This window comes from Globicephala melas, chromosome 14 (genome assembly GCF_963455315.2).
Source record: "Globicephala melas chromosome 14, mGloMel1.2, whole genome shotgun sequence".
Taxonomy (NCBI): Eukaryota; Metazoa; Chordata; class Mammalia; order Artiodactyla; family Delphinidae; genus Globicephala; species Globicephala melas.
In genome coordinates, this window is record NC_083327.1 from 41,841,715 (window position 1) to 41,857,124 (window position 15,410).

The 15,410-nt window shown below is 37.6% G+C and overlaps 1 protein-coding gene across 4 annotated transcripts in view; it reads right to left on the bottom strand.

Moving 5' to 3' along the window:
• LAMA4 (laminin subunit alpha 4) overlaps positions 1–15,410 on the bottom strand; it is a 150,263-nt gene that overhangs the window by 36,058 nt on the left and 98,795 nt on the right. For all 4 annotated transcript variants that reach the window (XM_030882804.3, XM_060283746.2, XM_060283745.2 and 1 more), the window contains 5 exons: positions 12,286–12,434; positions 8,956–9,097; positions 8,251–8,347; positions 3,626–3,742; positions 1,868–2,047 (listed from right to left, as the gene is read on the bottom strand). In XM_030882804.3, coding sequence (XP_030738664.1) covers positions 1,868–2,047; positions 3,626–3,742; positions 8,251–8,347; positions 8,956–9,097; positions 12,286–12,434 — 685 coding nt within the window. The remainder of the gene's footprint in view (positions 1–1,867; positions 2,048–3,625; positions 3,743–8,250; positions 8,348–8,955; positions 9,098–12,285; positions 12,435–15,410) is intronic.

A 15,410-nucleotide genomic window follows, 5' to 3' on the forward strand; every position in this document is an offset into this window, starting at 1 on the left:
GCCAAGGTGAGGGGCAGCCATGGTTTATGGTCCCAGACAAAGGTGATGGTAGGAGCAGATCTTACTGACTTTTTAGGTTATGTTTTGTTGTGTGGGGAGGGGGGATGTATAACACACACAGAGAAAAGAGCACAAATCATAAGGATACAGCTTGATGAAAGAACCCCAGATACAGAGAATGCTGTAACTTTCTCCGAAGTTTCATGGACTGGAGCACTGGCTCTCCATGTGTGGTCCCCAGACCAGCAACATGGAGGTGGGGCTCAGGTGATTCCGATGCACACTAGTGTTTGAAAACCACTGGACTTGAAAATAAATATCTTTGGGCAAACTCGTATCTAAGGGTAGGGCATGGTCACTGAGCATTAGCAGCTGAACAAAAGCAAGCCTCTTCCTGGAGCCAAACTAAATTCAGATTCAGGAGAATATGTCAGTGAGGACCTAGGAAACTTCTCTTTTCTGTACTTAGGAAACAAGGTGCTTCTCCAGCAAAAGGAATGAAATCAGGTAAATAATAGCTACTATCATGTAGTGTATTTGTTAATACAGCGGTAAATATTTGTTATTTGGATCACTGACCACAATAGCTATGCTATAAAATGGCTATTGTTATAGTATAATAGTCTTCAACATCAGAGGCAATAAAGTATGTTTAAAGCATTACATTAAATGCTGATTATGAAAATGTGTACAAAACAGGTTTCTCTACCCTCAATTCTCTCAGAGAAAGGGAGCCACTTTAGAGTCTTTATGAAGTCTCATATTATGGTATGCTTTTTCATTTACTTTGTTTTGAACCACAAAATGCTATTTGAGGAAAGCACACAATCAGTGTTAGTCCTAGATGGTTACTGGAATCACTGATGGGACTGAACAAGGAGGAAAAAAAATTAACACCAATTTAGTAAATATTCCTGAGGCAATATCTTTACAAATGTAAATATTGGATATCATGTAGGCAAATTTTTTAAAGATTAAGTTTCAAAAGAAATTGAGTGGTTACATGGAGGGCTCATGAATATATACTTAAAAGATGAGTATAAAAGAGCTATCTTCCTGTTACAGGAATGGATATTGTGCCCTGGGATAAAATTTCTAGCGATGGACAAATCCATACGTGGATTTAAAAAGTTGGTTCTTAATCCAGATGAAAGTGAAGGGAATACGGTCTGCAAAACCATTCTGGAGAACTGGAAGTTCTAATCATGACAAAGACATTGATATTTAGGAGGTACGAAAAGATGGAATAAAAATATGAGACTGGAAAATAATTCTCAAGTAATATGTGATTTTAATATCTATGTATAACTAAATTAGATAGATATCAACATATTTCATCTTCATTACTATATATTTATATTCAAGTTGGCTAACAGACTTTACTTCTTAATGGGAAGCTGAAGTTATATTTGGCCATATTCAGTACTTGTTGGTAATAACCTGCTTTACTCAGGTAAGGAAAAAGCAATGATGTTTAGTAACAGCAGTGCTGTTTAGTAAATTTTTTTCCTAAAAGCAAACCAATATTTTATTAACATATTTATTCTAACAGGTGATTGCCCTTCTTCCCCAAAGAATCAATCTTACATTGATAAAAACAAGTGTTACCATTATTTCACGTAGAAAAAAATTAACTCAACCAGTCTGTCTGGTGTTTATTTATGGGAAATACATATATTTCCTATGTCCACACACATACATATATATTGATAGATGAACTGAGCAAAAAGTTTTATCCTTTTCTAAGCTAACTTCTACAATATTCCAATCTAAAACTTGAATGAAAAAAATTGCTTAACAAAAGATGTGTAGGGTTTAATGGCCAATTCCTCAATTGGATGCAAATTGTGAAGTTACTAAGTGATACCTGCATCTCTGGCAAAGTCCACTGCAGTGTTGTAAGCAGATGAGTCAAAATGTTGAAGATTCTGTGACCAGTTGGTTAGACTGTTAGCCATCGGGGCGGCCGCCTGCTGGACTTCCATTGTGGTCTTGTTAGCTTCCGCGGTGATCAGCATGGACTGATCCAGGCGCTGCTGAGCGTCACCTTCACACAGAGCACAAGGACATTTACTTTGCAAAGAAGTAGGACATTTGATGGGGTCATGAATATCCATTTCATCACTGGGATGAAAGAGACCTCAAATTCAGGTTTTTCAGCCAAACCGAGATCTTTAAATAAATGTTAATTATGGTGTAAGTCAGGTGCACTAGAATATTGTAAATAGTATTAACAAGTGAGCTTGGAAGACTCTAAAGTCTCATTAAAATCATGTCGTTCATTTAAAACATTTCCAAATTAAAGGGAAATTTAAAAAAAAGAGTAGATTTCTTCAGGTTAGAGACCTGGTGAGGAAGCTATAGAAAATGCATATTAGATACTAACTCATAAAACGCCTATGTCTGAAATTCATTGTAAATATCACTTTCTTCTTTGTGGGGCAGCTTCTGTCATAAAAATGATGCTCTAGTACAGAAGTAAATTGATAAGGAAAGGTATTTTTGAATAAGAAAAGCAAGTTTCAAAAGAGATCTATAGTGAAATTTTTAAAAGTTATATATTTAAAATAAAACCAATATAAGTTTACAACAAAACGGTTTTTTCCTGGGTAATGAGATTATAAAAGATTTCTCTTCTTTCTCTTTTCTTATTTTTCTATAATGGTCATGTATTATTTCTGTAATAAAAACAATTAAAAATCACTCAGGTGAGGTTGTAGCTTTAATTATTTTTAACTGGAGAAACATTTAACTTAACCCCACATGCTCTGAACTCTGATGGATGTAGCTTTGAATCCTGGGTCTGCTTCTTTTTGTTGCTGTGCCTTTTGGAGCAAGTTCCCCAACCTTGACAAGCTTCAGGGTTCACATCAGCCTAAAGGCAACAGCAATATTTTCCCACATGAGATAATGTTTGTAAAACACAGCCCAGTGCTTAGCATGTGGTAGCTCTGATGATGCTGATGACACCCTTCCGGCCAGGGCTTTGGCATCCTGTAGTTCTGTAGCTGAATTTGCTCTGTGTAGTGAAACACCACATCCAGCAGCAATGTGTTAACTTTCACTATGCCGGGAAAGGCACTTATGCGCCCAATCACATCTTTCTAAGATAGCACTGTAGTTCCAGATTAGGCAGCATGAGCGCTCTTGTTTTTCTCTCTGGCTCAGTGGTCTCCCTGCTTGCACTACAAGAACGACATGGCATGTAACAGAGAGCAGCTGTTTACTGCTGGGGCCAGAGAAACCCAATAACCAAATTAGGGCATATTTGTTAATGAAAAAGGATGTTCACAATAAAGTAGGTTACCAAATAGTATAAACATCATGATCTCATTGACATGCATGCGTGCACGCACACACATACACGCAAGATTGGAGGAAAATGCTCTCAAATTTAATCGTCACTCCTAGGTGATGTGACTACAGCTTTTATTATTTTCCAGGACTTTTGTGTGTATGTGTGTGCGTGTGTGAGTGAGAAAAACATAGTTTCTTTTGTCATCAGAAAGCAATATTTATTTATAAAAAGATTAATAAGCAAAGAATCACCTACTCTTTCCTCAAAGGTTTACCTTAATACTAGTGAACAAACAGATGAGCCTTAAGTTCTCCCTGAGATCCTCACCTCTCTCTGTGGCTTGTAGTCTCTTAATGGCATCATTTAATCTGTTTTTGAGGGCACTCTTCCTTGCTAGGGCTCCACCCACACGCCTACTGGTGTCAGCCACTGCCTCGTCATTGCCTGTGGAGAAGAAGCCAAAAAAAGTACAAGTAGGGCAAAGATGCCAGGAAAGAAATCTCCATTGCAACAAGGAAAATTCTGGTTTGTACCACTAAGTCATCTGCAATATTCTGAATATAATATAACATAGAACACCAATTCTGGAAAGCGGCATTTCAACTCAGAGGTAAAGGATTGCAGAAAACTTGTAACACTGCTTCGGAGTGATTTAGGATGTCATAAAGTAACTCATACGGATGTACAGATAATGGCTAACTTTTTTGATTGAAAAATATAGCACTGCTGTGACTAACAACTACGAGCAGCACGATTGATAAAGAGCTGAAAAGATCTATCTATACTTATGGTGATAACTGGTTAGATAAGAATAATTATTTTTTCTTGATTGTTTTAATAAATTTTAATTGATACACAACACACATCTAGAAAAGGGTACACAATTATAAGTGTACAGCTTGATGAGTTTTCACAAACTGAACACAAAATATAACCAGCGCCCAGGTCAAGAAAAGCATTTTTAAAAGCATTATTAGCCCGTTACAGTTTCCTGGGACCTCCATGATTACCCAAAGGTGACCACTATTCTGAATCCTATCTCTGCCCGTTAGTTGTGTCTATTTTTAAGCTTTATTCAGAAGAAATGATAGAGTATTGTAATTTTCTATATCTTTTTGTATCTCTGTCTTAATTTTTGTACAGTTTTAAGTCTTGGTATTGGGTAGTTTAAGTCCTCTAGGTTTTTTTTTTTTTTTTTAATTCAAGACTGTGCTGGCTATTCTTGCCTACCACCATCCACCCCCATTTCCAAAGAAATTTTAAAAGCATCCTGTATATGTACATACAGTTCTGGTACTTTAAATGAGATTATATTGAATCTATAGATAAATTTTGGCAGAAACTGTTATTTTTACAAATTCAAGTCTTCCACTTAATGAACACATTTTTTATTTATTCTTCCCTAGATCTAAATTCTCATTTTTATCTCCATTTATTTAGATCATCTTTTAATTTCTTCAGTAGTGTATTATAGTTTATGTGTAAAGATCTTAGCATCTTGCATCAGATTTATTCCTAGGTAATTTATGTTATTGCAAATGGTGTTATTTTAAAAACAGTTAATTTCTAATTGTTTTACATAGAATTAAACTGGATATTTACACATTGAATTGATAATGTGGGGAATCCTTATTTTATTTCCAATCTTAATGGAAAAGCTTTCAATATTTCAGTATGAATATTGGTTTGTTGAATATTATTTTATTATTCTTTATTAAATTATGGAAGTTTCCTTCTATTCCTAGTTTGCTATGAGTTTTTTTAAAATATGAGTGGGTAGTGAGTTTTGTTAAATGATCTTCCTGCATGTAGTGAGATAAGCATACGAATGTTCTCCTATGTTCTGTAAATGTGGTGAATTGCTACTGATGTTTTAAATGTTAAAATATCATTGAAATCCTGGAATAAACCTAACTTGGTCATGTATTACCATTTCTATATATGCTAGATTTGATTGGCTAATATCCTGATTAGGAGTTTCACATCTCTGTTTAAGAGAGAATTTGGCTTATATTTTTCCTTGTTTATAATGTCCTTAGGTTTTTTTTTTTTTTTCCGGTATGCGGGCCTCTCACTGCTGCAGCCTCTCCCGTTGCGGAGCACAGGCTCCGGACGCGCAGGCTCAGCTGCCATGGCTCACGGGCCCAGCCGCTCTGCAGCATGTGGGATCTTCCCGGACTGGGGCACGAACCCGTGTCCCCTGCATCGGCAGGCGGACTCTTAACCACTGCGCCACCAGGGAAGCCCCCGTCCTTAGGTTTTGATATCTAAATTTTGTTGGCTTCATAGAAAAAAGAGAGTATTTCCTCCTTTTCTATTTTCTGGAAGAATTTATGTACTAATGGTGTTATTTCTTCTTTAAGTGTTTTGGAGAGTTCACTGGTGGAGCCATATGAGCCTTGAGATTTCTTTGTGGGAGGGCTTAATTACTGATTAGATTTATTATACACATGTATGTACATACAGTTCTATCAGATTTTCTATTCATTCTTGCATCAGTTTTGATAATTAGTCTTTTTCTTAAAAAATTATTCTTGAAAATGTACTTGTAGCATAGACCCTAACTGGGGCTACCTTGGCACAAATCTAAAAAAGTCATGATGTAATATCTTGTCACCTGAACTGGAGGATCAACTTTCCCAAGAATTCTTGTTTCATGCTTTGTTTACTTCCAAAGCATCAGGAAATGTATGTATCTTGACAAACAAAAAAATAATTTCTTCACTTCCCCTTCTTTTCTTTCTCTCCAATGGGCTTGCAAATATATACCCTCCCATGGTGTACTGTCTCTTTTCAATTATACAGTCTTGGTGTGCGTGGTTTATTGTTCAGTTATCTTTTCCCCATACATGTACATAAGGGGTATATATGGGTGATGCTTAGTTGATTCTGTCAATGTACTTGTACCAAGTACAATGTAACCAAAGTACAAGCATTTCTTTCTTGTTTCCTCTGGGTAGTGCCAATAATTTCCCAGAATTCAAGGAGGGTCTTAAACATACTTTGTTGTTGTTTTGCACCCTCTCTCCCTCTTTTAGTTTCAATTTTTGAATATTGTAATACAAGCAATCTATTCAGCTCTTCCTTTTGGGTTTTGTTACTGCAAAAAACACTGGCTGATATACTGAGAAAGAATATATTTAACTGTATTTGGAGTTTTTGATAAAATAGGAGAAAGAAAGTCTATTTGGGGCTGGATGTTTATAAGAAGAAATGCTTCATAAAAAGTCTGTCCTATTTGGAACCCACTGTCTTACATAGACATTTTTCATTTTACAAAGTAATTCAGTAGAAGATTTTAAAAGACAGCAGCTTCCTGAGTTTATTACAGATGGCTATTTGATATAGATAATGAAAAAAAGGAAATCTGGTAAATAAAGATTACTGATCATTGAAATTCATTTGGAAATGAATTAATAGTAATCTGAAATTACAGTGTAACTCAATAGATGAAATATGGTTCAATTTGAAAATCTGAATTTATATTACAAACATGCATATTTTCTAAAGGGAGGCAAGTTCTGATCCACATAGTCCTAACTCCCCATCAGTGTCCCTTTGGCAAATAAACATATGAAGGGATTTAACCAAACAAGATTATGAAATAGGTGACCAGATCTGAAAAATATTCAGAGACCAAAGCAGAGAGATTTATCTACACATAAAATATGGAACTTTGAAGAGACAGCATTATCAGAATAGAAAAATTGCTTTCATGAGGTTCAACAAATCATTAATGACAGGATTGAGAAAATACTTTGCAAATTATCAAGGAGAATAAAATATTTAAGTCACTGCATCGTGAAGACCCACATACTCTGGTCTTCACAAACAAAAGCAATACATACATATGACAACATTTATCCAAAAATATTTTAATATAAGTATTCTAATTCTTTACTGCTAACATTCTAATTCTTTTCTAAAGAGCATGTTTAAGACTAAACTTGTATAATAAATTAATTAGAATGAAGAAACAGCATTTTTATTGTCTGTTTACTCAGATAATAGCTGCTTTATGGTAATTAAATAGTTAAATAGTCTGCATATGAAAAACAAATGCATTTATGTTCTCTATATAATGGCTCTACATTTAAAAAAGAGAGAAAATGTACAGTTAGACTTCAGGTTAATTGCTTTGATAAAATCACATGAAATTTTCAGTTTCAAACTTGGTCTTTGTTTTTAGGTGGTACAAGTTAGCTAGATAATGGATTTCCAACCTCATTAGTCAATGCTCTAATATCCTTAGGAATGAGCTCATTACCTCAGAGATGAGTAAGGTTTAGTAAAATTCTTAGTTTGATTGTTTTCAAGAGTAACTCGTAAGATTCAAAACTAACTGAAATGATTTCACTTTTATTTTTTCCTCCCTCTCCCACTCTGGGATGTGCTTGATTTAGCAGGTGCAGATACCAGCCTTTGGAAGTGCTTTTTTCCATATGGTCATTAGGCTTGTCCTAAATACAGCAAACTTGTATAACACAAACTACAAGAAAGTGCAAAAAACCAGATGGCTTTGTGGTACCCTGTCCTCCTGACTCTCACAGTGCTGACCCATCCCTTCATGGTAAAATTTTAAAGGGCCTTCTGAATTGTTCAAGGAAGGTTACATTATGTGCAATATAATTTTAGTGTTAAAGTGTATTTTATGGTACTATCTCCTTGAAAATTGGCATTCATAGTAGGTTTCTATTAGCCTTTTTGATTAGCAAGAATATCCACTATATATTGGATAACTATATGTTTCCATGTAATTTTACTACATGGAATTTTTTTAAACCACAATTTATTTGAAAATATCTAATACTTGCTTTTTTATTATTCAGATGAAATATAATTTATTCTTTAATCCTCGCATTTTGAAACCTCTGTTTATATGCAGAAACACTGTGTGAAAGGAGGGAAGCAGCTATAAATCAGAAGGAAGACAGGAAAGAGAAAATATTTACTAGAATTTGCCTTTGCTTGCAGCTCTCTGGCTTGACTGAGGAGGTTCTCACTCTCATCTTTATGGTAAATGATTTGCGTATCAATCCCACTCACAGCCTATGAGGAAATTGGATGGAGAGAGTAAGAATGACAGCAGAAGAAATCAACTTTTCATCATTCTAGGATTTAAATGATACAGTTTATCTGCTAAACACCAAGCAAAATACATACAGCTTCATTTTCATAGCTCACAATCAAGGTCAAATGTGAACATGAGAAAATAATATCCTTGACATTTTCAAGATAAATGGTTTTTGAGGAAAATTCAGTGAACTTGGAATAGTGCTTGGCCAAGGGCCCACCAAAGTGCTTGTCATGAAAAAGCTGTTGAATAAACAATTTTTGAGTTGAGGAAATCTGAATGTATGCATAAAGTGTCTTTTCTATCAGCAGGAACAAGTCTTAAATATTTTTTATTCAGGGACTTTGGTTTAAAAAAGCTGTCAAAGAAATTGGCATTTGCTGATTGGAGTATGACACATCTTGAAGAACCTGCATTACTGAAAACATTCATAACATAAATAAAATGGTCTTTTCTTAGTTCTCCTGCCCTTTCTGCCATTTGTATTACATTGGAAGCTCAACAGATGACATTAGGAAACAGAAAAGTCATAAGCCAGGAAAAGGCAACATAGAAATGAATGTTAAAGTAAGGGAATACTCACATCATAAATTCGATCAGTGATGTTCAAAGCCTGTTCTGCCATTTCGTTGGCTTCACTAACATAATTGGCAATATTTTCATAGACATTTGAAGCGTCCAAAGCCTTCTGTACCAGCCCATTCACATCTGAACTGTGCAAATTCCTGTTAATAAACAAACGTGGCATTAGTTCTCCTTCTTACCTCCTTGAGAAATAGGGCCATTTTTAGGGCCTGATTGGAGTACTTCTGGGACCAAAGGTACTTCCTTTCTGTTATTTAAAGTACCTGGCTGGGCAAGGTTTTCCTGAGCTGCCTTTCCTAAGGGCACATTTTCTTTGCATTCCTCTACTTTTGGTTCCCTCAAGGCTTCACCTTGTTTCGGCTCCTTGGCAACTGCCTGCCTGGCAGTAGCCTCAGGGAAAGGAAATGCTGATTTAAAAACAGCGTCTGCACCTCTTTACTCAAGAGTTTGTTTACGTGGTGAAGTCAGGCAGAAGAATGAACCCACAATCATCCCCACCTGCTGCTTACCCCAATCAGCATTGTTATTCCCTCCCTGGCAAAGAAACTAAGGCCCTTGGAGAGGGTGCATAACCTCAGCTGGTGTTAAATATTAGTTGGTTTCACTCTATTCAATCTTTTTTCCTCCTTTTATATAACAGATCACATTTTTCTTTAAGAAAGGTTATAACACATATTGAGCATCATGTACAGATACTGGGCTAGCCCCATTTCATATATTATGTCTCTAAATCTTACCACACCCATGAAGTTGATATTGTTATTCCTTTTTTCGATAAAAGTTGCTGAGGCTCTGAGGAAGGGTGCATAGCTTGCCCAGGGCAAACATGGTTAAGGTCTCACTCCTGAGGCCCAGCTGCCCCCGCTTAAGTGCACAGCCTCATCTCACAACCACCCATGCCCTGACACCATGTTCTCTGCCTTTGTCCCTTCTGGCCCCTGTAAGGTTCCTCTAACATTTACTGATACCCATGATGCACTGGACACCCTCACGTAGAGGCTGATAACAGTATGTGCCTCAGAGGATTCATATGAGGTCTAACAGGGATAAAATATGTGTAATGCTTGGTTCCGTGCCTGCCATCCAGTAAATCTCAGGATTTATTACACCTAAACCATTTCCTAAATGGAAATTTCAAACTGTAAGTGTATCCACACAATAATTCATATTATTGACAAACACTTCTTCCTCTATAATACAAACTCCAGCCCCCTCTTCTGCAGCTCATCCTAAATCCTTTGTCTTAATTTTATTCAGTCTTAAATCCACCAGTTCCATACTGTTTTCCCAATTCCAGAAATTTCTGACTAGTATCACTTTATTCATCAGTAACTTCTCGGAAGATTCTCTGTGATGCAGTACATGACACTGCAGATCCTACACTGGCTCCTCTCTTCACACCACCCTGACCTACTGAGCTCAGCCAATTGTTTCTCAGCCTCCTCCAACCAGTTTCAGTCCCTGTACACCGGCTTAGGCTCAGAGGAACTTCCTCTTTATTTCCTTGGCAACTTTCTTCTTTTTTGTCGGAGTTCACCATCATTCTGGCTCCTCTGCAGTAGGGCTGACAATCATTCAGGGGCCCACAAAGATGCTTTCATGTTAACTTTTTTAAAATCAGAAGAAAAAAATGAGGATAACAATAATGATTACATTAGCCTTTATACCTATGTAGTAATGACATATAATTAAAAAAAATTTTTTATGGCCCATGAAGGTCATAACGCAGCCCTGCTCTGCAGAGGAAATTCTGATCCAAATGCCTGCTACTTAAATCTCCCCACAACCCCCTGTTCTCAGAAATAGCACAGAGAGTAAAACCTGAGGAAGTTTTAAAAGAAAGGGGTAAAAGGTATAAAATGTTACCAATATTTATTAATATTTAAAAATTTTGCTGGCTAGAGTGGTGAGCGGATATATCAAAGAGCTTGAAACAAAAAGCCTTTATTTACTTTGTTTTCATTACTAGGCACAAAACAGGTACTACATCAATATAGAAAATAAAGATGTGCTTTTGAAATGGAAGCTTCTTGATGAATTATGTTTATCTCTGTTTGAGGCAAAACATGCAAACCACTGGGTACACCAGATAGATGCTGAAGAATATTCACATTTTGAAGGGAAGACGTCTATAAATTTGGATGTTTTCCTGAATATATGTAGTCAGAAATATGCTAAACGTAAAAAAGGGACTTCAGGGTGATTGATATTTCTGATTATGTTTCATGTAAAACATGGGGTAACTTCCTTAGAAGTTCTAGCTGGAACACTGTTTGCTGCAGGGTTGAGAAGGTCTGTGTTGGGATCCCATTCAATGGGATGTAGCTACTAAATGACAAAAGAACAACGAAGAGGGCCACAGAATTAATCTCAAAAATAATAATCTACCAATACAGTTGTTACCAAAACTAGTATTTTCTCCAAGTTCCATTTTATTGGCTTGATCAGAAGCACGTTCCCTGGGAGCATGACACTGAGCTGGATACAACACCATCTCACACACCAAGGTTTTAACCATGATCTCTCCATCCGCACTCCCACCCCTGCCCTTGGCAATCAGGAAAAAAAGGTGATTTAAGTTTTGAACAGAAGTAAATACTGGGTCTTATTTTATTCATGACCTTCACAATCCTTGTTTCTAATTGCCAGACTTGCAATCTTTCTCTATAATGATCTCATTATTTACCTATTTTTTCAGGGTCATGAATTCAATGCCAGTCTTTTAGTACATTTCAATTAACATTAAATGAGTGCTTAGGAGTCTCTTCTAGATACTGCGAGGAAAATTATCAATTGATTTTTCTCTTAATAGGTGCTGAAATCAAATAGTTCCTGCTGGGCACTGGGGAATGGCTGGAGTATCTGCCACAAGTTCCACGTATTGCCAACTTCCAACCAGCTTTACTTAAGACACTTGGGTGTGGAAAGCTAATGCTGTCTCTGAAATAAATAGGTGATGATGGCAGAATTAGACCTTGCAGAAGGATCTGATTTACTTGATACTATTTTGGGCAGCAGTTATATCCCTATAACTAAAATGTGTTAGGTTATCTTATCAATAATGTGGAACAGAACTACCCCTCCCACAACACAGATCTCTAATCTGACAGATTTTTTAAAATCGAAAAACTGTCTCCCTAAAGCAACTGCAATAAACAATAATTGGCTCTCAGACTAGCCAACCAACAAACAGAAAAACAAATAAGCAAACCCAACTCTAAAACCAAACTGCTAACACTGTATCCCAGCAACCCTGTCATGTGAAATTGAATAAAAATAAGTTACTCAGCCTATAAAGATGTTTGCATTTCTAAAACCAGGATATTACCTGCTCAGTTCATCAGCCTCTTGTTGAAGGTTCTGTGCATGGTCAACAGCCTCCTGAACTAAATCATGACTGAGGTTGCTTAGGTTGGATAGTTTTCTTTGTAGTTCATTTTTGGCTCCATCTATTTCAGCATAAATCCCTGATGCATTCTAAAAATATTTAAAAAAGAACTGAATTTAGAGGGACTTAAAATATTTTTCCCAGGGAGCACCAAAGATAATCTCTACTCCTCCTTACTATGAAGTTCAGTAAGTTTCAGGACAGATCTACAAGAGTCTAAAAGGTTATACATAGATATTTATCTACTTGCATCTTCAACTCCTTCTCTACTGATTGCTTCCCTACAATTCAGACATGCTCTGCCATCTCTCATCCGAAAAGAAAACTAAACAGAAACCCTCCATTGTCCACACTTCTCCCTAATGTTATTACCCTACTTTTTTATCCCTTTCATAGCAAAATAGACACCCCCCCCCAAAAAAAAGTGTTTATGCATGCTATCTCTATCTCATCACCTTTAAATTCACGCTTTTGACCTATTCCAGTCTGGATTTTACCTCAATACTCCACCAACACAGAAATTCACTTAATGATTTCTGAGTTACTAAACCTAATGGGTATCACTCAGTTCTCATCTTATCTGACCTCTCAGCTGTATTTCTTTTGCTGACTACTCTCCCTGACACTCACCTTGTAACATAACCTCTCTTAATTTTCAATTCAACAGTAGACCTATGATCTTAGCTAAAGACCACACACAGGATGCTGCTGCAAACCTATGACTTTCAGCCTTGGCTGGGCCCTCAACGCTGAAAAGAATTCGCTCTCCCGGTCACTCACATAGTGACTCTAAACACTGTCACCATTCCAAAGCCAATAATAATTCCTTCCCCCACCCCTTTCCGATTCTCATCAGGTCACTTTATTTTCTTTTTTATTTAGAAGACATAAGCTAACTGTTAGTGGGAACACTTTTTTCCAGCTCCCAATGTGATGTTCCTTCCCTATGAAGGCAGCTCAATTAGTGGAACTACAGGTCTTTCCACCTTTTCCGTATTCTGCCCTGAGAGGAGGAGTGGTTTATTTGCTTGGTCAATTTAGGGGATAACTATACAGAGCCTGCTCAACTCCACTCTTCTGCTCTTGGGAGCAAGCAGCTAGCAGAAAGCTGAGTTTCCCTGTGCTCCTGCACACAGCAAAAGCTGTCCTGGGGAGAAGCCCCACCCCGCCCCAGGAACCCTGCGGTGTTGCTGGTCTCCTTGGGCAGACCTGCCTAATTCTGGGATTGAGTATCAGCAATCCCACTTGGCTAAGAGATCTCTTAAGAAGCCACACCCTCAGTTTAGCTGAAATAAAGGTGATATTCTTGGTCGTAATATTTACTGTTTATTTTTCAACTTGTTTAGAACTTGGGTGCTGAAAGGGGTACCATTTTTTGATAACCCCTAAGAGCCTCCAACACCGACAACCAGGAGTTTCCCCAACTTTTTGCTACCACCCCCAGCTCCCTCCCCAGCCAACCCTATACACTTACTTATAGCTACATCTTCCTCATATTTTAAGATGAAAAGTGTTCCTTTTCTGTACAAGGCATGCTCCCCTATTTTCTCAGTGCCCCTGTTTTCTGTTTTCTTGCTCCCTAGCTATTGGCTCTTCTCAGATACAAATATGCTTAAGTTCCTACTAAAAAACAAACAAACAATTACTTGACTCTAGCTTCCCCTGCAGCTTCTTCTCTTGTGTTGATGAAGTGCTCACTACAGAAATGGTTCTTGCCCCAAGGTTCCCAATGTCAGACCCCATACTGCCAGGTCCATTAGACACTTTCCTGTATTTACCAGATCTGTCTCTGGTTTGTGACAGTGCTGGTCACAGTCTCTGCCTTAAAACCCTCTTTTCCTCCAGTTTCTGTGATGCTGCTCTCTCCTGGTTTCCTATTTCTCTGGCCAGGCAGAAGACTTTCAAAGCTGGTGTTCCTAGGGGCTAGACTCAGCCCTTTCCTGTCTGAGCGATCTAACGCCTTTCTCTGAACCCACCCTTTTAGTCTTCTGATCCATTCTCCACCACCTTGCAGGAATGGTGAACTTTCTATTAAGCAAATCTGATCATATAATTTCCCTTCTCAAAATCAGCCACTTGCTTTGCATGAACAAATCCAATTCCTAAGCGAGGCTTCAGCAACTGACTCCTCCTCTTACTAATTTCATCATTTCTTACCACTTCCCACACAACCGCATCCCATGGTCCAAACTTGACTGATTGTTGTTTTCATGCTCCGTAATTTTTTCTGGCACCTGTGCCTTTTCACATATTTTCTCTGTCTGGAGTAACTTCTCTTTGTTTTCTGTCTGATCCACCTGGAAAAGTTATACTCATCCTTCCAAATTCAGCTCAGATACCACTTCCTTTATGAAGCCATCTCTAACCTCTCTAGGGTGAGCTGTGTTGCCACATATTTCAATTATCCACGTGCCACACAACTGTTATGATTTCACATTATTATTCCACCCACCAGATTATATAATCTTAGAAGGCAGGGACTATGTTTAATTTATTTTTATACTCCCAGAATGTAGCATAGTTCCTAGCACATAGGGTTTATGTTATAACTACAGTATTAAGGGTGTAGTCCATTTGGTTGGTCGTCTGGGGAACAATACTGTGAAAAAAAAGTTTTTAGTTGTATAAGCAGAAAAAATACCATGGATATTCTACCTTTACTCATTAATTTGCTCAACAAATATTCATTGTGTACCCACTATGTGCCAGGTACTCTTTCAGGATATAGAACACATAGCTATGAACACAGTCTCTACTCTCAAGGAATTTACAATCTAGTGGGAATATACAATAATAAATAAAACAAGTGATTAAATAAATGAACAAGCTAATTTCAGGGAATAAAAAATATTTTGAATAAAAGATAACAGGTACGGGGCTTCCCTGGTGGCACACTGGTTGAGAGTCCGCCTGCCGATGCAGGGGACACGGGTTCGTGCCCCGGTCCGGGAGGATCCCACATGCCGCAGAGCGGCTGGGCTTGTGAGCCATGGCCGCTGAGCCTGCGCATCTGGAGCCTGTGCTCCGCAACGGGAGAGGCCACAACAGTGACAGGCCCGCGTACC